Consider the following 23299-nt stretch of genomic DNA (forward strand, 5'->3'; position numbering starts at 1 on the left):
CACTGGAGCAATCCAATGGGGAAGGATTGCATCCTGCAGATAGGACTCACACTGGAGAAGTTTGTGGATTTTCCTTGTAAGTATGGGATTCACTGGAGCAAGGAAAAAAGGGTGTAAGGACTCCTCCTCCTTTGAGAAAAGGAGGGATGAACTGACCTGCCCCCCCCATTCCCTGTCCCCCTGCGCCACTGGAGGAGGAGGTAGAGCCGGGAAGAAAAGGAAAGGGGGGGAGGTGTTGTTTTTAAGATCTGGCTTTGTTTCTTTTTATGCTCTAAAGTAACTGTTAATGTTTCTCTTTATCCTTCAAGTAACTGTTCATAAATTGAATTGTTTTGTTCCCAAGCCGAGTCTGTTTTGCCCGGGACCATGGTTGATGAGTGCTCCTCTGTTCTTGTCTCTACTCTCAGTCCTTTTATTATCTTTTTCTCCTCTCCACTTCACTGGGGAAGGAGTGAGAGAGCGGCTGTGTGGAGTTCAGTTGCTGGATTGGCCTAAACCACAACAGTCTCGCTCTGAGTCATGCTGCTCACCCCATCAGCTGCATGGCAAGAGTTTCCTCTCAGGATCCCAAGTTTCTAAAACTATCCTGGTTCTTCCTTAAAACAAAAATATTTTCAGAGCAGCTGCAGCTTGTCTGGCAGTCTAACCATGTGCGTAACCTCCTTCAGATATTCTTAGCCTGTAACTGACATTCTTCCCTTCCATGCAAGACACTCTACCATACTGTACAGCCACATCCTACACTGGGACGCAGGGGAAGACATCAGTCACATGGACCTTCCAACTCCCCGGAAAAAGTTGAAGATAGCTGTACCATAAGACTTGTGAAAGCAATGTTGTGAGACCTGTGCCAACCCTCCCTCATCATAAACAATTAAAAAAGAAAACAGAGTGCCACTACCCCAAATCTATGACACTGGTAGAGGACCAATCTCTTTCTGTATTGTCCTAGAGAAGGTTGCGGCACAGGACCTGATTCATGGCACTGGAAATTACTGTTAAGGAAGCTACTAGAAACAAGTTTGCAACTTTTACAGGCACAAAGCAGTACTTAATTATCTTATTAGGACCGGGGACTATTTATTTGTTTCTGACAATAAATTCCTATTAAAATTTTTCTGTGAACATTGAGTCCATGTCACATCCCATCCGGGAAAAGGTGGGGGGGTGACTCAGATTTGCAAATCCCCTCAGTGTGGACAAAGGTGAGATAACACTCAAGGTCCAAAATAAATAGCGACTTTAATGGGGAACTTCTATACAACAAACACTTGCAACATGTGGGCCCTCTCCAAGTTATATTGGCCCTCTCATAATGATATCCACCCAAGCCATGCAGCTCTACAGAAAATCAGGTAACCCTTATGCTACTTAACAACTTCAAGAGAAAAGAGAGAGAGAAAAGAAAGAAAGCGAGAAAGGAAAGAAAGAAAGAAAGGAAGGAAGGAAGGAAGGAAGGAAGGAAGGAAGGAAGGAAGGAAGGAAGGAAGGAAGGAAGGAAGGAAGGAAGGAAGAAAGAAAGAAAGAAAGAAAGAAAGAAAGAAAGAAAGAAAGAAAGAAAGAAAGAAAGAAAGAAAGAAAGAAAGAAAGAAAGAAAGAAAGAAAGAAAGAAAGAAAGAAAGAAAGAAAGAAAGAAAGAAAGAAAGAAAGAAAGAAAGAAAGAAAGAAAGAAAGAAAGAAAGAAAGGAAGAAAGATAGATCACAGTCCTACATCCAGCATTAGACCTCCCAAGGAGGGAAGAGAGTCTCTAATTTGAGGGAGGGAGGGTTGCCCCTATTTACTGGCCCCTGTTCCTGGAGTTCTGGAATGTTCCTTGATCCCTGCTCCAGGGATGGTTGAGACAAGAGAACACTTGGCCCCTCACCGTAACTCAACCCTGTCTCGAGGCTGCACTCACAGCGCAGACACTTGAGGCTCATCCTTTACAGTCCAGTGACAGCTACAGACTAGAGTCCAGTGAAACCATAATAAAACTATTTTCAGAAGGAAAATACAAATAACAAGAAGCATAAAGAACATGACTATAAGCAGTAGTTTTCTGGTTGTCTTGGAAAGAATTTTCTAAATTACTGTTTGTCCTGGTTTTAGCTGGGACAGAGTTAGCTCCTCTTCTTAGCAGCTAGAAGAGCTCCGTGTTTTGGTTTTACTCAGAGGCTCGCTCTGAGAAGAATGCTGAAAGTGCACTGATGTTTATAGTTGGCACTGAGGTCTCAAGGACTTTTCAGCTTGCTGGGTTCTTGCCAGTGTGCAGGAGTACAACAGGACAAGGAGGGAGCATAGCCGGGACAAGGGGTCCACGACTCTCCTTACGATTTGTATCTGAACTTAAGATTGAGGGCCAAATTGGCCAATTAGTATTCCATATCATGTAGCGTCATGCCCAGTATAAGAGTGAGGGTCAGCTGGAAAGAGGGCTTTTGCCCTTCCAGGACTCTCACTTTCGGGCTCTCAGAGTGCTTTGTCTCTCTCTCGCTGTCTTGGGGCCTCCCGTTCATCCGGGATCGCGGTATCGAGTTTTATCTGTTTCGGGATTGCAGCTTCATAACAAGACGAGCCTCGGTCAAGGGGTGGTGAGCAATTACACTGTGCATCACTCGTTTGTATATGTTTATCCTTGTGCATATCCAGATATATATATATTGGTAGCGGTAGTAGTAAATTGTTCTTATCTCAACCCACGGGTCTCTTTTTGTTTTCCTCTTTGATTCTCTCCCTCGTCCCTGGGGGTGGGGGAGGGTGAGAGAGGGGCTGTGTAGGGTTTAGTTGCCAGAGCGGCCTAACCCACGACACTGTTTTTTACAGCTACTTCTTTGTCCAACCACTTGGATGCATGAACTTTGGAAATAAGAAGAAAACAATAGCTTCTGAATACTTTTAGTAATCAAAGCTTTCATCCTTCCAGAATAAAAGAAAAATTGTTCAGAAATGTATGCCTTCAATCACCTGCTTATTTGAAAATCCACTTAAAGATATATGAATACTTGCCTTCTAATCCATACAACTAAGAAGCTATTACAGACTTTCATCCTTTTAATGATTTACAAAATTGAGAAAAATTCAGAATTATAGAATCATAGAATAATTTAAACTGAAAGGGATCTCACAGGACCTAAATTCAACCTCCTGCTCAAAGCAGGAGCCCCACTGAATGTGGGGCTTTGTACAGTCAGGTCTTGAGAAGAGGACAGATGTCTGGCCCTACATACTGGAAAGTATCAGGGTCTCCTAAGGCAGCCACCTGTTTGATTTATATGGTACATGTGTGACCCTCAAGGACTTGTGGATCCCAAGATAAGGACAATGGCATTGCAGTAGAATTGTTTCAGGGATGGGATGGGAATTCCTATCCATCTCAGTCACCTAGAAAAATGGAAGCACTTTGTCACAGGTGTCTGGTTTGGGCTTGATGAGCATCAGCTTGTGCCACTAGAATGGAATGAAGCCTCGCAGGAGCAGATCTTGATCTCATGGAGAAGTCAGACTGGTTATGGACAAGTGTATCAGGGAGGAAGATCAGAAGATCTAGACCTAGAAGTAGCTAAAACACTAACTCTTTGTAGGGCTCATCCTGCCCTGGAATTCAGTTGATACCCTTCTACCCCACCATATATTATTTCCTGAACTCCCAATGACCTCTCCTTCTCCTGCCGACTCCTTTAGAATCCATTCCAGCATGTCACAAAACTGAGCTAGCTGCTGCTGTGAGCTAACTTGTCTTTTTGGTTTTGATAGTAAAATTTAATCTGATCAGGTTCTGAACTCACAAAAGCAATAATGAAGAGTAAATACCATGACAGAAAACCTCTTACATCATGTTAATTAATGAGTTATTTTTTCATCTATATAGAATATTCATTTTCCTTTGTGGTAAGAAGGATTTTATCATTAATGTCTCCAGTGAGCTGTTTTTATTGCATTTGTTCTTTCAGCAGTTTTTTCTTTTTTGTTGTTTTTTTAAAGCAACTATTTCATACACAACATTCACATTTTAAAGACAAGATATTGTGTGAGGCATTCAGTCTCAGCAGCAAATAGAGGCATTCAATATCAAAGAAACACTGCCTTCCTGGAAGGGAAATTATAACCTTCAGATAATGGACTGTAACATTAAACATGCTCTGTCTATGTCTGATCACAACAATTACCATTCAATGTATTCAAAATATACTGATTTTTTTCACATAATGATGCTAATGGTATTACTCAAAATATCATAAAAGGACTTTGGCCACTTGCATAAACAAAGAAAGAAATCGGTTTTGTCTTTATTAGAATTCTAAGGAATTCCAAGGAATTATAATTCAAGTACAAAAAAAAATCAATATGTAAGAAGCTAGATATTTAATATGTTCTTAGCACTAGCCCATACTCTTAAATACTACACCCAAAATAAGTTTACAACATTATTAACTCTGTAAATAAAAGCAAAAATAATTTGGTTTTGGTTGTGGTTTTTTTTTTTCCTCAGTTCTGCTCCACTGTTTAAATACGTTACTTAACTTGTCAGCTATGCCTGTCAAAGTATTTCTAAAACATAGGTTCTGGTACGTGCAATTTTTTTTTGTTTGAGTTTGTTGGTTTATTTTTTGTGCTACAGAACGAGAGATAAGACTTCTTCTGGTGTCACTCTGAGCAAAGGATGCATACAAATGCATTTCTACAAGAAATCAATATTAAATACACCTCTGCTAACTATTTAAATTTCACAGACAAGGAGAAATAAGATGTTATTAATATCCTTCACAGGAAGAAAACAGACCACACTGCATATGGCATTCAGACTGGCAAACAAAACTGACTCTGCTAGTCATTAAAGCTATTTTTTTTATTTCACAAATGGAAACAGTCCATATTTTTCATCATCAGTCATGATCTCTAATCAGTGTCATAAAAAATATTTAGAAGCAAGAATATGACATTTGTACCCATTAACTACTATACCAAAACGACCAATAGGAGTGAAAAAAATCCTGACATTCTTCTTATCTTCAGTGTTAAGAAAAGAAAGAGATGGGAAGGAAGTTGCAAGTAGCGAAAGCAAGGAGGAGTAAAGGAAAACATATGGTAGGAAAAGAAATGAAAGGAAGAAAAGGAAGGCTGGAGTGGGGAGGAAAGTGAGAGAGCAAGCGCATGCTAGGAAATAGGAGGTATTGTCTAACCAGGAAACAGTAGAAGTAGAAATAAATATGTCCTCTTGAAGAAACAATCTTTGCTGCTATATATTATTCACGACACCACAACAGAATAAAACAACAACAACAAAAAAATCAAAGCTAAAGACTGCTTCTTGAAGTGCAAATTATTCAGACCAAATACCTAACTTTATTGCTTTTTTTAAGTATTTGTAATTTCTCTCAGAAGCTGCTGGCTGCTAACACACAAGCTCTAATGACGGCCCCACTATCTGCTTTACTATCAAAACTGCTCTTCTAGCCTCCTCAGTCCTGCAGAAAGACAACTTTGTAGCACTGTACGCCCCGGACAGTTTGTGGAGGAGACAAAGATGTCGTGTACAGTCTGTAATACATTCCATTTCACCAGTTATGCTCTTCTCCCACCTCACAATCCTCAAAATCAATGTTTCCATTAGATTTAGGCATTTTGAATACGGAATTCTCTTTCAACCCAATAGTAAGACATCCCACTGATAACAAGAGCCTTTGAAGGACTAGGGTCACAGCAGCTACAATAAAAAGTGCAGACATACATCATTCTGTCTATCTGTGCAAGGCATCACTAATGGCTGCCTGAAGTCTCCACAATCACCTTGGTTATTTTAAGCATTGCTGGAGTTTCCATTTTTGGGCAAGCCACGAAACTGCAAAGAAAATATGCATAACCTGCATTGTAAAGAGTGAAATCTATCCTCAAAGGGAAAAGAATCCCATAAGAAATACATATCCAACCCATTGTTTATCAGTACAAATAAAATTAATATTAATACTATAACTTATGCAAAAACATACAGGAATTGGGAAGCTGAATATCTACAATGGAGAACAAGTTCACTTGTTTAATTCTCATGTATTACAAAACATTTGAAGATTGCAAATCATAAACCACAGTTTCAATTAGTTTAATTTTGACTAAACTAAAATTCTCCAGTATCATGGGAACGGCTGCATATTTGGGGGAACTGCTGCACATACAAATATTTGGGAGGACTGCATTTTTAATTCATCATATCAGTAACTGTGTAACTACATTTATATTACCTTAATTATGCAGCCATGTTAATTCCGGATTATAAAACTCAAGTTTTTGTGGAAGGGAACAACCATTGTGATGTCTGTAGATCATCAGAGTTTATATTTAGAAATGAAGTTACACTTACCAAACCAACTGAATTAGATGAGATTAGATCATTACTAAAGGTACCATTTCTTGAAGTATAATAAGGGTACATAATTTTAAGTAGAAAAACACTTCTGTAGTTTTTTGGTTGTTTTCCTTTTCTGCATGAAAATGATCCTCAAGGTCATAAAATAGGAGAAGAGGTTACTTTTTCCTTAAGCAATCCTAAGTTACACAAATCATATAAACTCTTCTTCATGTCTCCTAGTTCTTTCAGAATTTTTTCCCTTGCAGTTATTTCCATCGGCTCTGCTAAGGGAAGAAATCAGAGACAGTTTCAGGCCAAATTGTCCATTTGGCCTCAGTCCACATAAGCATTTAGTTGATGTGTCCTGTATTCGTCCTTTTCGGAAACAAAAGACTAATATTATTCCAGTCAAGCTCTGCTGAGGAACATGATATAACAAATCTTCAGAGAACGGCTTACTATCATCCACTCTTCAACAGAAGTGACCTCCATGTAAAATTCCACAGTGCTCACCTTTTACATGTTATAGCCTAACGATTACAGCATATGACCAGAAAGGGACGCTCCAGAGATCAGTTTTGCCCAAGTACACTGAAGCCTTCCTCTGCAATCTGCCTTATCAGTCAGGAGGACATTTTTCTGGATGAAGACACTCCTACGCTCCTGCTGAAGCTGTTACAAGGATTCACTAATCCAGAAGTACTGTACAAAGGATAATACCATCTAATAATCAAGTAGTTAGGGCACTCATCTATAAGAAAGAAGTTCTGTGTTCTAGATGATGTTCTAAGGTTATTGTTCATATTTTTATATTGAGCATTAAACAAACTCAATTCACAATACATAAACAGTAAGAATTCTCTGCGATGTCTCAAGATCATTTGTGCTACTTAAAAGAAAGCTGTGGAAGCACCACATTCTAAGAATACCAGGATTAGTCTGCATCCTTTAAATGGGGACTATGAACATGCATACGTGGCCCCAGCCATTTCCCAACCAGACATACACCTTTTGTGGTTCACAGAATGGCAAGCTTACATATTATCCTGTGGCACCAAATGACGGCTCACTGTGAAAGTTTTCCAGGTGAGAAAGGCAGGCTTACGTATTCTTCTTCCCCAAACCAGGAGAAACAACTTAGTCAATTGTATGATTCATTAATCATTTAATTAGCACAATGGTTCCTTTTAACGAAGTGTCTCAGGCAGGTTTTTTTTTGTTTCTGAGTTTTTTAAACCTCTGAGCAATTACGATACATGTATGACCAGCACGGCTTAATTATTTCAAAGCTACTGTATCTGACACAACTTATCTTTCACAATAACACAAATCCTCTTTGATCTGCAGTATTTTCGGGTGGCGCTTAGCTCAGTCATAAATTTTTCTACCCAATAAAACAAGAAAAAATACTTTTAAATTAAGAAGTGGACTCAAGGTCATGTCAAACCACTAAAGATGCATTTTTAGGGGCTTAGAGCTTTTTTTTTTTCCAAGAATCAAAGTTTGAAAGGTTTGAAAGTTAGATAACCTAGAAATACATAGCATGCTAATAATATTTGTTTGATGGTGGCACTGAACAGCAAATTTAGCAGCTGGCAGCAGGAGGAAGAAAAAACAATCCCACACAATGAACCTGCTGAGCACAAATTAGAAATTTTAGTATGCGTCATTTAAGAAAAGATACATGAATTTACCATGGAAGGAATAACTATCAAGCTTATAGACCACACTGACACATTCTCCATATAACTATTTATAGAACATTTTCCACAAAAACCTGGAGGCTTCGAAGTTAGTATGAGCTGAATGCTATTTCTTGAAGTTATTTAACAACATTTCCATTAAAAGCATTTTGGCTAGGATTTAATTTGCTACTGCTTTACCATGTTTTACGTTTAGAATCTGAGACGAAAACACTGTGGAGGAAATAACTTCCAGAAAAATACTGCTCAGTCATTGTCTTTTTTTTTTGTTTTTAATAAAGAACAGTTATAGTTAAGTAAACACAGGGATTAGAGTTGTGCTTTTCTTTTATACCAGGCCTGATTGAAGCACCATTAAAAAGTCTTGCCATTTGATTTTAGTGGGAGTTTCATCAATGTTTTAGATTTGTACCTAAACGCTCAGTTGAAGAGTCAGGTACAGCAAATTCAAAGCAACAGCCATTTGACATCGAAGAAAAAGTTGTAGCTGATGTTCACTATGTTGTTTTCTTTCATGATGAAGACAGTGATGTTTTACATTATCATCCCTCACTGAAAATAATAAAACATTCTTTATAGTTGACATTTTTTCCCTCTCCCATTTCTTGTGCTGACTTGGGCACTGTAAACAGCTTACATTTGCTACAGTACATTACTCAATATTTTTGTACCTGTGTAAAATGGCATATTCACAGAACACTGATAAAACTCTCTTTTAAAAGCTGTTATTACAGTGACTCAGGACATTATTCATCTTTACAGTGAAAATTATTTTGATCCATTTTATATGGCTACTGTGAAGTAACATTAATATTTTGATCACCTTCCATAATATCTATATTATTCAGAGTTTTAAGTAAATTTCTCTCAAAGACTATCTTCATCACTGTTCTCTCCCTAACACAACCAGCACCAGCGAGAGATGAAAACAATAAAAACACATCAGAAAATCTTGTTTGAATATTTATTAAAAGAGTTAACTATTTTGGATACACTCATGTCCCCTTCTCAAATCTGTGTTACCCTTCATTGCCCTCATCTCCCTTCCTTCCTCACCCAATTCTAACAGCAAGTCCTTTGAATCTGTTGGAGATTTTCCTGTACCTCTTGTCCCTCACTAGTTCTAAATTTCCTCTCACACCTTATATTTCTAGCATAAAGAAGGCCTTGTGTATGTTGGTGTCACTAGGACTGTCATTACGCAAGAGACAAATGAAAAAAAAAACACCCCATAGAATCCAGAACTGTACTACAGAATTTAAGACTGTTAGAATGACACAATTAAAGGGTAAAAACAAATAGGAAAGAGAGTAAGTAGTCCAGGAGTTTATAGGCAACATGCAGGGCCAGGGAATATTGTAGTATTGATGGAAGAATGCAGTCAGTTCTCAAAGAAATCACTGTCACCATCTGCCCAGAAATGTCATCTTTATGATGACTTCTTTCCTTCTTTTCATGCTAATCTAAGTGCATTCCATGACTAGACTGTTTCATTTTAAAATGGTGGGATTCCTGTAAATCCTTCCATCTTATTCTCTGCTCTCTGCCTGCTTTTTAATAATATTAAAAAGTTGAATATGCAAAAGTGAATTGTCTTTATGACTCATAAGTCTCATGAAAAAACGACAGCTGGGCAGAAGAGACAGCTCCTGTAAGTGCCTGAGTGTGGGCTCACGGACTACTAGGTGCCAGAGAATCCACATACGAAAGAAAGGTCTAGCTGTAGAAAACAGTTTCAATTGGGTGGAAATCCATTCATTCAGCTCTGTTACTCATGCAACCATCTTGTTCTTTTGGGACGTGACTTGTTCTTCCTAATTTAATTTCAATGGAAGACGTTGTGCCAAATGAAGTACTAGATTCATCGGTGATATTACATCCATGATATGACGCTTTATAGTTCAAATGCAGCATGTGTAATGACACTGGCACAGTAAATTGAGGTGGGTAGCAATCCAAAGTATTTTTAAAGGGTCAATCAGAATTTCTTAAGTAGTGATAAGATTTAAAGATGGGTAGCTAGGCTTGATTTAGATGGCACAGGGAAAAAGCAGGCCATGGGAAAAGGATGCAGCAAAGCATTTGCAATGGTCAGTATCAGGGAATAGTCAGAACCCACCTGTCCTCTCCCTAACCCATGTAAACTGATTATATTTAGTATTACAGTAAGAGGACAATTAAAGCACCTAATGTAGTGTGCAAATTACCTGCTGAAGTTTTATTCAGATATGCAGTTTCTTTATTACCAGTTTGCATATCTCAAAAGAGACTATTCTCTTAGTGTCAGTATGATTTACACACCTGTACCTAGCCACATTGCAACACTATCCCACAGAATTAAATAAAACTGTTTCCCCAACAATCTTCAATATTTAAGCCAAGAAGTCACTCCTTTTAAGATTATAGGCAATTGTATTGCTGGAAGATATTTAAGTATATCAAGACAACCTCAGGAACAAACAGTTCTACATCTTTTCCTCTCCTCCCACCTCTTAATGAGTTGACGCAGACAAAATACTATTCTTTCCTGAGAACTCTGCTGAAGAACAATGAGTAACTGTAATAAATGATGAAAACAGTGAAATCACAGGCAACTTCCTAGTTACACAAACACGAAAAAAATGCATCACTTTTAAGTTCATTATGACAAGTGGAGAGAAAAATACTTTCAGAAAATACCTCCTTAGCATCAAGGCTTTATTTGGAAGCAAGAGGAACAAGTCTACCTCCAGACAAAGTGTGAATGCTTTAGCTACAGTGAATAAAACAAAGTAAACCAGTTCTAAAGAATGGCTAAGTACCTGAACCAAACCAAACAGAACCAATGCAAAGCTTCCTCAAAGTGTTGCTCAGATGACAAAGTATCATTGGTCCATGATCTTAAAGTAGTCTTAAGAGTTTATATTAGCCAAAGACCTTCCTACTGATTTTACAGGCTTTGGATCAAGCCCTGAGTCACTCAAAGACCTTAATTTAGCTTTTGTAGAGCTACTCTCCAAGAAACTAACATGATTCCAATTCAAACCAGAACCCTTTGAACAGAGTAAGACTTTATGGGGGTTTATATATTTCTGTAACAAAAGTTCACCTTTATTATAATCTATGACTCAGCACTCTCTTCAGATTCAGGAAAGAATACAGTAAATTCCCTGTAGAATCACTACTGTTAATGGTATGCAAATTATTTGGCAATGTGTCTTTTCTGTTCTCAAATCACACACTCATTGTAGCCTCCGAGTAGATTTGTAAATGTGAGCTGCCCACTTACTAGTATAGATACCTATTTGCAGGTATGGTTTCTTCAAACATTTATTTATGAGTAATTTTGACTGAACTACTCAAATGGCTGGACTTCTGCATGTGTTTGTGTGAAAGTTGACTGATGAGCACGTGTATTTTTACAATGTGAGTTAAGTCTCAGATGTGATGAAGATGTTGAATAAAACCAGTAATTATTACAGCAATTAAAACTTGAGTCAGCGTTTTGCTGCTGTTCCTGACTTGCTTTATAATTTTGGGCAAGTAACTTAGCCCGATTCTACAAATACTTTCTTATGCTAAGTACCACGAAGAACTGTATAAGGGATAATACAGCTTTATTTGCTTAAATTAACAAAATGGGGGTCTTAAACTGTTTCTGTGGCTACACACATTGCTATGATCAACAGAATTATTCTGTTGTAATCCAATGTGGCATTACAATACAGGGAGTTTAAGAGAATGCTTTTCTAGCAGTACTACGCATTCTCCAGGAAAAAGCATCAGTGCACACCACTAGAACGAAAAGGAAGGCAGAAAAGACTGGGATTCATACCTACAGTAATTTCTCCCAACTGCTTTACCACTTGTTGTTCCCATAGACTCAATCTTTGTCTCTAAACTGTAACACTTACAGGAAGCAACTTCCCTTTTCCTACCAGCGCCTGAACATGTGCTACGGTTCTGAGATGCTGCAGCAGCAAGACACCTGTGAAGGGACGAGGGAGGCAAAAGGAGAACGGACAGTGCTCTAGGCCTTTGGGTTTCCGGGCCTGACAAGGCAGGCGTGGACCAGACCCTGTGGCACACACCCTGCCAGACGACGGCAGAAGCAACTCTTGGCTTCTCCTGCGCTCACAGCAGGAGCTGTGCTCTTCGGTCACTGATGGAGTCTTCCGAGCAACAGCTGAGCGTGAGTGGGCTGGCCAAGCCGCCTTGCCAGAACCGGGCAGCGAGCAGCCGACACGCTGGAAGCAGATTTCCCACTCTGACAGGGACGGTGGGCGCCCCGACTCGCACACCCCTCACCGCCCGCCCGGCCGGCCTGCAGCAGGGCTCTCACGGGACAGCCGGGACGGCGCTCCCGACCAGCGCAAGGCACACCAGGCTCACCGCGGCGAGCCCAGCCGCACCACACGGGATCCCGACCGCAGGCCCCGCCAGGCTCCGGTCGCCAGAGAGCTCCCGCAGGAAGGGCTGCCCGGGGAAGCCGCTCCTACGGCTTCACACGCGCCACGGGGACACGCGGCGTTACTCAGCCGCTGCTGCGGAGAGGATGAGTTCACTCCAGCCGACAGAACTCCCTCCCCCTGCGCTGCCGAGCCGCCAGCCATGTTCCCGCATCGCCCCCACCGCCGGCTCCGGCGCCGCCACGGGGCCTCCTGCGCCCGCCCCCACCTGCAGCCCCTCCCGCCGCCACGCGCTCCCTCAGCCCCGCGCCACCTCCCGCCCCCACCTGCCGGCTCCCCCCGAACGTATCTGCACCGCCCGCCGCCGCTCGAGGCAGCAGCGCGCCTTCTCATTGGCCTCTCGGGCCGCCCGTCAGCCGCCGCGCCTGAAGGGGCGTTGGAGGGCGGTGCCGGGCCGCGCTGCGCTGCGCAGGGCTGTCAGCGGCAGCGGTGAGAGGAAGCGGCGGCGGGCACGGCGCGGGAGAGGCGGGTGGTTGGCTGTGATGTGAGGGCTGACTCTCTCCTCACCCCCCCCCCCCCTTTTTTTTCCCGGGCTTTTTCACTCAGCTGCCCCCTCCCCTCATTTTTCCTGTAGGGATATACCTGTCTGTAAATACGCACCCACGCCGTTTTTTTTTCGGGTTCTCTTTCCGCAGAGGCCAAATACTCGATCCAGCGGGGTGCGCGCCTCAGGTAGCAGGGTAGACCCCCGCGGCCAGGGGCTCCCTCAGTGGCCTCTCTCCGTCTCGCCCGCCGGTGCCGCCCGCGCAGCGCCATGGATCACCAACCGAAGTTCTTCGAGAACCTCTCGGGCACCGGGAAGGCCATCGGGGTACTGACCAGCGGCGGCGATGCACAAGGTAGTTGCTCAAGCCGTACGCTCCGGCAGGGGAAGGAGAGGCAGAAGATGGAGGGGGGGGCGGAACTGCGGACACGGAGGGGAATGGGAGTAGCGGAAAGGGAGGCCGAGGGTGGAGAGCCCCTCGGGGGTTGGTATGAGGGAGCGCAAAGGGCTTCCTGGGCAGGCAGGGCGCCCATGCGGGAGGTTGGGAAGGAGCCGGTGAGTGTAGCAGCGCCTGTGAGGAGGGAGTAGGAAGCACGGGCTGCCTCGGGCGGTTGCGGGAAGCCGCGCCGGTAGGGGCACATGGAGGTAGTGGCGAGAGAGGCGGGTCTGGGAGTGGGGCACACCACATTGCTGTCGTTCTCGGGTTCCTCTTCCTGTGCCGGCCTTCGACCTGTCTCTCTTACTAAGATCATTTAAAAGATAAATAATTTTTGTGCGGCGTGGGCGCCTGAGCTGCAAGCATACCCTCATCCTCTCTCCCTTTCTCATCACATCTCCTCTGAGCCTGCCTTGGCAGGGAAGACGGGAGAAACGCTCCAGTAACTTTTAGCACCAAAATGTCTTCACCCTTCCGGAGATGATGGGGAGAGGAGAGTGAGGCGGGAGAGCGGATGGCTGATGTGAGCGGGGGAGGAGGTCGTGCTTCCTTGCACGGCGGGTGGGAGGCTGGCTGCTCTGCTGGGGCTCGGCCAGCCCTCGTCTCATCTGCTTTTCAGTTCATTCTGGCACCAGGAACACTTTTATGTTCCTACCCGTGATTTAGAAAGCTTAGATTGTAGTTTACTCTCTAGCCCGTAGGAGTACGTTGGAAACGTGTTTCACCTCCTTAAATCTCTTAAACGTAGGGAGGGAGTCCTCGCTTCGGGACCGGGCGGACAAAAGACCTATAGACACTAAGAGGGAAGGAAAAGGAAAGAGGCTGGATCGCAGTATACTTAGTCATGAAGTCATCTTTTCCTATAAGTTCGTTTCCCCTTTTCTACCAGAAAATCTCATATATATTAATAGTTTGAAGTCTCTGCTAGTTAAGACTTCAAATATGCAATGCCCCGTCCTATTTTAGAGGATTCTTGCTCTCCTTTTGCCAGGAGAGTTGTTTAATGATGATTGCTTTTAGCTCATTTCCTTAAATTACGACTGTTTTGGTTTTTTTTCTTCTGGGAGTGTCTCGAAAGTACTTTCACTTAAAGAAGAAACGACACTCTTATTCGCGTTTGTGAGGAGCAAGAGGGAGGGAAAAAAGCCTCTCTCCCGTTTTCGCACGGGCTCGGCAGTTCAGCGACCGGTTTCCCCGGCGCTTTACAGGGGCCGCGCGGGAGCAGCCCGCATCTGCCCCGTTCCCGGGCGGCGGGAGGTGCAGGCGGCAGCTTCTCCTCCCTCAGTGAGGTGGAAGCTGGCGCCGAGCGGCGCCTCCGCGCGCCCTCCCCGCCGCCGGTGCGTACGTGATCCGCTGCGAGTCGCTGCGGATTCCGCCTCTTTTGCGTCATCCGGGCCGGGTGAAGCATCCTCCCTCCCTCTGCCCGCGGGAATAACGGGGAGCCCCCGGGTTTACCTGGGATTATCTGAAACCCTTTCTAATCAGGGGTGGAAGAAGTTTGGTAGCAATCGGAGAGGAAAATGTTGCTGTTCCGGAGAAAATGCAAGCTGATGCCCGTAAATGGCTTCTCTCTTGCCCCTCGGTGGGGTTACGCTTGTTCGAGTTTTATCCACAGTTCGCTCTCCGTGCCGTCAATTCCACTGCTAAGTGATTCTAGGAGGGACAGTGAATCAAGGCATCTCTGTTTTGATGATCTGGTTGCCAAATCGCCATTTTAATTTTAAAGTGTGACAGGGCATTGCCTCAAGCAGCAGTAGCCTGTTCAGCAAGAGGCTGAGCCGTGCTACTTGTTTCCGCGTGGCTGGAGATTATATAATGCAGCAGCAGATGTATCTGTTTTTTATAAAGTATTAATCTGTGCTTGCCACTATGTGAATTAAAGCATTTAAAGGACTTGCAGAATCCATCGGTAACATCTAGACTTTATTATCTGGCAGATTGCAACTGCAGCATGTTTACATGGAGGAATAAAAAGTAACTGCATGTGGAACTTGCTGTCTGAGGAGGAAGGGTGCCGCAAAGACCAAACAAAAGAAATCGCATGCCTTCCTAGTCGTTTTGTAGGCAGCATTGTCCTAACTTAGAAGAACAAGGAAAAAAAAACCAAACAACGCTTTAGAACTTGATTGAACTTGATCAACAACACAGTTGAGGTTCATAACCCTTGCTATCTTGGTAACAGTGTAGACGTGTAAAATATGCAACCTCAAATCTGTTTGCATGCTAGGTTAGGAGTCGAACAAGGAACAGAATGAGTCAATGAGTCAATGCCCTGTCAAGGTCATTTGACTTCTACAGAAGTAGAGAGTGAAAGGTGCAAAGAAGTGGGGCAAAGGTGCGAGAGAAGTGAAGTTGTGAAGTATAAGCAGAAGGAAATATGCTCCTATGACTGCAGAGCTGTTTGAAAATACATGTTGAAGCAAACTGTAGGTGAGGCAAAACTACTAACTCTGAAGCAGGCAAAAAAAAGTACCATTTAAAAAAAAAAAAAAAGAATTCTAGTCTCCTTTTTTTTTTTTTGTTTCTTTGGTTTGGATTTTTTCCGGTTTGTTAAGGCATTAGAAATCGTCGGAATATTTGTAATGCAAACTAAACCCACAGGAAATTGAGTGAAAAGGACACTCATTAGTGTTACCATAATCTTCATATCAATAGGTGCCTTGCTTTAGATTGGTCGACTGTAAATTTAATCCTAGAACAAAATATGCTTGAAATTAATTTAAAATAAACCTTTGCTCTTAATAAGTAACATTATGTAAATTACACAGGCCATTCTATTTATGGGACATCGTAAGTTTTAAATCACTTCCCCACATTTGTGGTATTTCCTTGAAGGGTTTTTTTTGTTTGTCCTTTTTACTACCTGTGGAATATTAAAGACTATAGAATGTGTGTTTGTCATACTGGAACTATTGTGGTTTCGCCACTGTGTTTTAAACACAGGTATATGCTTTTGTTTGGTGCAGTTAAACAGTTTATCAGTGATTTATTTCACAGGAAAAAGATTTGTATTTTCTACACTTAACGTTTGGAAATAGTAGACTTGGCAGTCTGTAGCTTTAGCTAGCCAGCTGTTAAATTGTGAACTAAAACAAGGACTTTCCACCATAATTGCAAGTTCCTTGAGAGGCAAAAGAAGTTTTGACAATTGACTCTCAAAATCTGTGAGTTAGTTCAGTTTCTAGACTATTTCTAAATTGTAGTGGTTGTAGCTCAGAAAGATGGACTACTAAAAGATTTTTTTGAGTCATGCTTCTGTCTTCAGTTTGTGGGACTCTCTGGTCATGGCCTTGTCATGAAGTACACTGGTTGTGTTTTTATGCGGATTGCCAGTGGCTGCCACAGACAGCTCTGAACGCCGTAGGTCACTGATGTTTGTACAACCTCCAATCAGGCTGCTTATTCTAGGACCGTGGCAGGTATGGCTCAGCAGCAGGAACAGTGTCATCTGAAAGCTTCTGACAGAAGGCAATTATATACTGTTGGGAAATGATGTATTTGTGGCTACTTCGAGCTATTGCCCAATTTACTGGCTCAAGATTATTGTCTTTGAATGTGACAGCGTTATTTTTGAGATAAACTTGAAGATTTAGCATTGTTGAAGACAGCATAAGTCAGGGATGTATGAGTTACATGGTCATAAGTCTGGAATATCATAGACCATGACTGCTGAAGTAAAGATCTGCATATCTCTACATTTGAAACATTACAGGCTTCCCAAAGTTTCAAGGCAAATTTAATATAGTAGTGTAGATGTACTGCTCTTGTCCTGCTAACTTAGATTGGAAGAAGAAATTTTGCCACTGAACAAATAAAAAGCCTCCACTCCTTCAGGAAATAGTTTAGAAATAGCTAAAAAGAACCCTATATCCTCTTGAATTCTAGAGTTTCGTAATACCACAGACCATGGCTATGGAAGCAAACATCTACATATTTCTACTCTTTGAAGCATTACAGGCTTCCGAGGAACATCACAAGACATGTTGATTATGGCAACACAGATGTACTGAGCTTGTCCTGGTAGCATACGATGAAAACAAAATTTGCTACTGAATAAAGAAAACAAATTAAAAATAATCAAAACAAACAAACAAAAAAACCACCAAAAAAACCCAATCCCCAAACAAAAAAAAACAAAACCAAACCCCACAATCCTTTTATGTCATTCATATTACAGTTTATTTGTTAATGTTTCTGCAATTTGAAAATAAAAGGAATTTTTGAATTCTAGCTCTCCAAAAAGGCATCTTTTCTGGCAAGTGATGGGGGGTGTGTGCGTATAGACATGTCTATAAAATACATATATATGTGTCCATATACATAATATTATAAATATAATTTGTATGTAAACTTAAGGGATGTGGTTACTAATGGATGAGTGTAACTATATCAATGCGTTTAATATTGTGGAGGAACTGCTTCTATAATTAGAGGATTTTATGATTGAAACTAGTCCCTTAAGATGTTTTTTAAATTTTGAAGGAGGAGATACGTATCTAGTCTAGAAGTTATACTTGCTATTGTATATATTTGTGCTGTAGAATGTTCTGACCTAAGACAGTGTTACTGTTTAGAAAAATTGTATAGTATTTTCGTCAGGTATCTAGAATTATCATTGTGATTATATGCAATAAAATCTGTTCTGTAAATAAAAGTAAATGGAACAAACCCAAATTGTTTTCTTAATGATTTGCTCAGTTCTTGTATTTGACTGCTTCTTCTCATCTTTCCTTTTGATGATTATAGGCTCTTAAATCATTACTGATACATCCATTTACATACTGGAATAAAATTTTTGTTTGTTAATGTTAAGACATTTTCCTTAGTTTGTGTGTTTTGCTATATAGTCTTTTAAGTCTGAATCTTTATTCAGGGTAACACTTAAACACATGCGCTAAGTCATTAAGCATACACCGAAGCCAATGTTTATCTTTAAAGTCAGTGGTACTTAAGTATTCCTCGATGCTTGTCCAAGATGCATAGTTTTGTTTTTTCTTTTATATGGTTACTATTACAGTTATTTATTTAAAGGCCTGTCTAGTTGACTAAAGTGAGGAAAACTTGTCTTAAACACGAAATAGTGTTGTAATTTTACTCGAACTCCTCTGCTGTAGTGGTACGTATGGACGTGGAACAGGATGTAGGTATGGGAGAGGAATACTCTCTTGGGGGGAGGGAGTGGCTTTGAAATAGTGTAAAGATTTCTACAGTGCTGTTTGTAACCTATGAAAATATTGCTTTCAAAGACAATCGAATAGTCAATATCAAGGACAGTAAATTATCAACTCTTAAATGAATTTCAGACACTAGATAAAACCATGTAAGTAGTTGCAAATTACTAAATCTTTGCTGAGTCCAAAAAACCCAAATAAATCTTTTCCCCTGTCGAAGGCTTTAATACAAAAGCAAGTGGTAATTCAGAAAGATTTTAAATAATTCTTACATTATAAAAAAAAAAAAAAATACTGGTTTTACTCGTGGCTTCCTTTTGAAGCTGCTATCCTAATCCGATGTGTTTATCAGGCTATATTTATTATTCAGGACTAAATCCATGGTTAACCGGGTAAATCTCTTTTTCACTAATAAGCATATAATTACATTTCATAGTTATGGTAATACACAAATACTATTGTAAGACTCCACAAATAATCAAATACGGCGACATTTTGTTAGACAAGTTCTACAGAGACTTTATGAAATTCTTTGTATTTGCATGTCTGAATCACTGCAAGCAGTGTATTCAGGTTTAGACAGCCAACATCTAAAAGTCTAAAGCTTCAGTCTTTTAACTGTATTTGGCAGATAGCAAATTATTCTTCAGTCCTCAGCCCTTCTGAAATGTAAGGTGCTTCTTTAGGAGCTTGCCAATAGACACCCAAGTCTTTTTACTGTAAAGAGATAAAATATACATCGTCAAATAATAATAAAATATATGTTGCATAGACTTGTAAAGTTACAGTGGTGGTACTGAGAAGATACTTTCTGTCTGTAATTTGTGTTGTGTGGGTTTTTTTTTCCCTGGGCTTTTGCCCTTTCTTGCAGCAGGTAAATTATGAATCTTACCAATTTTTCATGTAAGACACATGGAAACTGGAAAGCATTCACTAAGAAAGTGTGTGGCTGTATTTATGAATATATTCACATGGAAAGAATTAATGAATTTGTCATTTTGAGAAAAAAATGCTCATATTTTACTCTATTTTAGAGGTAGTATCAATGTTAAGCTAAATCAAGATTTGTAGGCTAATTTATACATAAAGAAGGTTTGGCAGATCTGGAGAATTTGCAATGAGAAGAGAGTAGCTACCCTTCTTTAAAATACACTGATTGAGAGGTGCATGCGAAAAATACAAAACTAGGATACATAACCAATAAAGCAGAAATGTGAGCAAGAAGCAGATAAAACACAAGTAGGTATCTTTGGTGGACATGAATGTTTATATTTGATGTCTTCCAATTGCATTAAATATTTTTTTTAATTTTTGCTGACAAAACTCTTCTGCTTTAGCCTGTTTGGATCACAGACACTTTTTCTTTATTATACTTAGGTACTTGGAATATAGAGACTACTGCTGAATGAGACACCAGAGTCTTTATAACTGAACATCTATTAGACACCTGAAACAATCTTCTTCTCAGGAACCCTGGGAGAGGTGACAAAGTTGAACGTCAAAACCAGAAAGTTCTCAAAAGGGCGGTCCTGAGTAGCCCTCGCCCAGTGAGGTTGAACTTTTTCCCAGCAGAAATGAACCTTTTAGCCACTCTTCTAAAATTCTGCAGCCAAATGGATAATTCAAGAAATTATTCTTATCTCTTAGAAAAAACCCTCCATAAACAAACCCAAACAAACATCACTCCCCTACCCCCCTCCCCCAAAAAACCACTCTAAAACACAAACTACCAAAAAAATCTCCCTACCAATCAAGAACAACAAAAAAACAACCTCCCACACACTGTATTGCACATTAATAGAAACAATCTGTGGACGTTTGATGAGAGGAAAACGGCAGTGTGGTAACGAGCTGTCAGTTTTATAAAGTTAAAGGTCTTTGTCTCCACTTTCCAGGGGACATTGTGTGTGAAGAAGGTGGGGTGGGTGTGTGGAGGTGTTGTTTTTGTTACAAAAACTGTTTCACTGTGGAGAATACTTTGCTCTGTGTAGTAGGTCTGTTTTGATCTGAGACTTGGCACGCTAGCTTTCTTTTCAGTTCAGTCTGTCAGATGAGTTTCTCTGCTTTTCTTTGGTATCATCCAGTTCATCGTCCAGAGCTGTGCTTTTAGCTGTCTTGGCATTTGAGAGCTTTTTCCAGCTCTGCCACAGGACTGACTGGCTGAGAGAATTCTTGCTATTATTTCCCAATACAGAATTGATGTGGAAGCACTGTTACTTCTGATTTTAATCTTAAACCTAAGTAACATCTATACAAACAACAAAGTAACTTCTGATTTCGGCAAACTTAATTTGTTGTTTCACATTGGGCATCTTCAGGGACTTCCTGGTATGTTCATAATTAATAAGTCTTTGAGAAAACCTCAGTCTAATTCTTTATTCAGATAGATAAGCTTTTATAACTCAATATATTTTTTCCAATAATGGTAGAACTGTAGGAATAGATCTTTATGTCTTACTGTGTTGTGGGTTTATGTATTTTAGTTACTGAGTTTTTATATCTCCAGGTAGGTGAACCCTTATGTTGAACAGCAGAGCTGACCTACTCTTTGCTATTCTGATACGAAGTGCAACAGATCTGGAGAATTGGTGCCCAATATTTTGGACTGTCTTGTTTCTGACATCCCTTTCCAACTGATGTGCTGAGGCTTTTTCTTTCAGTGTAGTCTAACTACTTCTTCTGCCCTCATGCTTTACGTAATCTCTTGTGTCTGTTTAAGTGGTATGGAAGCAATTAGTTTATTATTTTTAGGAACTTTCTGAATAATAAGTAAAGTAACACAGTATCTGAAGGGATGGGTTAAAACAGAAATTCATTTGACCCGTGTAGGGGGACCAGTGGAACTTTCACTGTTGCTCAGGAGGTTACATGTTCGACCAGTGGACTGAAATGGAAGATTTTATAGTAGTATAATTTGTCAGATGTCTGTGAGGAGGGAATTCCAGTGGGAGCTTGCAATTTCGGGAAGCAAAGTGACATTTAGGCACTTTTCTGTCAAATGAGTCTGCAGCATTTCTTGTGTTAATTTACTGCTACTTCTGTCTTTTTAAGTGGGCATCTGCATGCCTCAGGAGCTTTGGCTGTGCTCCTCACAAAATACTGTGTTACTTTGGAAAGCTCAGGAAAAAGAATTGTTACAGTAGAATCATAGAATGGTTAGGGTTGGAAGGGACCTCAAAGATCATCTAGTTCCAACCCCCCTGCCATGGGCAGGGACACCCTCCACTACACCAGGTTACCCAAAGCCTCATCCAACCTGGCCTTGAACACCTCCAGGGATGGGGCATCCACAGCTTCTCTGGGCAACCTGTTCCAGTGCCTCACCACCCTCAATATAAAGAATTTCTTCCTTATATCCAACCGAAATCTCCCTTCTTTCAGTTTAAAGCCATTGCCCCTTGTCTTATCACCATATACCCTTGTAAAAAGTCCCTCTCCAACTTTCCTGTAGGCCCTCTTCAGGTACTGGAAGACTGCTGTAAGATCACCCCCCAGCCTTTGAAAAGTATAATGTCTCCTTTGAAGAAGCTAAATTTTAACTGGCTGAATGTTCTACGTTTCAGATAGATAGAAAACTAATCATTATTGAAAAATGAATTTGCTGTTTCTGGTTTAGTAGCTGTTACTTTTACAACACTGTTTTAAAACAGCAGCAATTTAATCTCTGATTAACACACATACTGGCATCCACATAATTATGCTAACAAAGCAGATGGTTCAGCACCCTTCCTATTCATGGGCTGATTAAGCCATTGTTAAGCAAATTTCTGTTTTCATAGATGCTGATCATTGTCCTTCTTTAGGAATGAATTAGTGTGGGTTTTTTTTTTTTCAGACACTGAAAATTTATAGTATACAAAAAATATTGGATAACCTGTAACAATGTTATTTTGCTTTTTCTTCACAGGTATGAATGCTGCTGTGCGCGCAGTAGTGCGCATGGGAATCTATGTAAAAGCCAAAGTGTATTTTGTTTATGAGGTTAGTTTTTGTTTTACTCATTTTGTATTTGTCTTCTGACTATGCTTGAGTTTTTGTGGAAACCTCATGGGGCGTGAATAGTATAAATTAAAAAACGTTGTAGATGTCATTCTCTTTCATCATATCAACATTTTAGTTCATATTTTTTATTTTTGTGGAAAGTACTCTTCATGAGGAGTGTGCTAAAACTATTTCACTTAAAAATATTTTTTTTAAATGTATGGAACTGTTCGTGTGCCACCAGAAGCTTGAAAATACTGAGAAAACCAGAGGGTGTCACCCAGCAGCATCTGCTTGTTTGTGTACTTGTTAGATGTTTGGCCCCAAATATTGTACTTTATAAATACCTTCCTAAACCTACTTAAACTACTAATTCTTAAGCCTTTGACTTTCCCCTAGTCCGTTTTCCCAGGGTGGGATAAGGATGTGCTGTCACCCTCGTTTCACAGATTACACAACTTGTTTTTAATTGAGAGTACTGTCAGGCCGGTGCCATCTTTTCTGGCTTATAGGTACAAAGTTGTAACTGAAAAAATTCCAACTAACAAACCAAAAAGACCCCATCAAAAAACCTGTGCCATCAGTAGCGTGTCCAGACATCAGAATTTTGTGGTTGAAGCTTATGACTGCATGTGCATGAAGATTGTTAAGATCTCTAGCAATTATTTGATAAGAAAAACTGATGAATCAAGTTTAATGTAAATGCAAAAATAATACTATCTATGTATGGTTTACTGGAAGACAGTAAAGTTA

General features: G+C 40.6%; 1 protein-coding gene across 3 annotated transcripts in view; it reads left to right on the forward strand.

Annotated features, from left to right (window-relative positions):
• The first annotated feature begins 13210 nt into the window (after window positions 1–13210).
• Window positions 13211–23299, forward strand: part of PFKP (phosphofructokinase, platelet) — a 49341-nt gene continuing 39252 nt past the window's right edge. For all 3 annotated transcript variants that reach the window (XM_086615032.1, XM_086615034.1, XM_086615033.1), the window contains exons 1-2: window positions 13211–13313; window positions 22473–22546. In XM_086615032.1, coding sequence (XP_086471158.1) covers window positions 13229–13313; window positions 22473–22546 — 159 coding nt within the window. In that variant the 5' untranslated portion in view covers window positions 13211–13228. The remainder of the gene's footprint in view (window positions 13314–22472; window positions 22547–23299) is intronic.

This window comes from Tauraco erythrolophus, chromosome 7 (genome assembly GCF_009769465.1).
Source record: "Tauraco erythrolophus isolate bTauEry1 chromosome 7, bTauEry1.pri, whole genome shotgun sequence".
Classification (NCBI taxonomy): Eukaryota; Metazoa; Chordata; class Aves; order Musophagiformes; family Musophagidae; genus Tauraco; species Tauraco erythrolophus.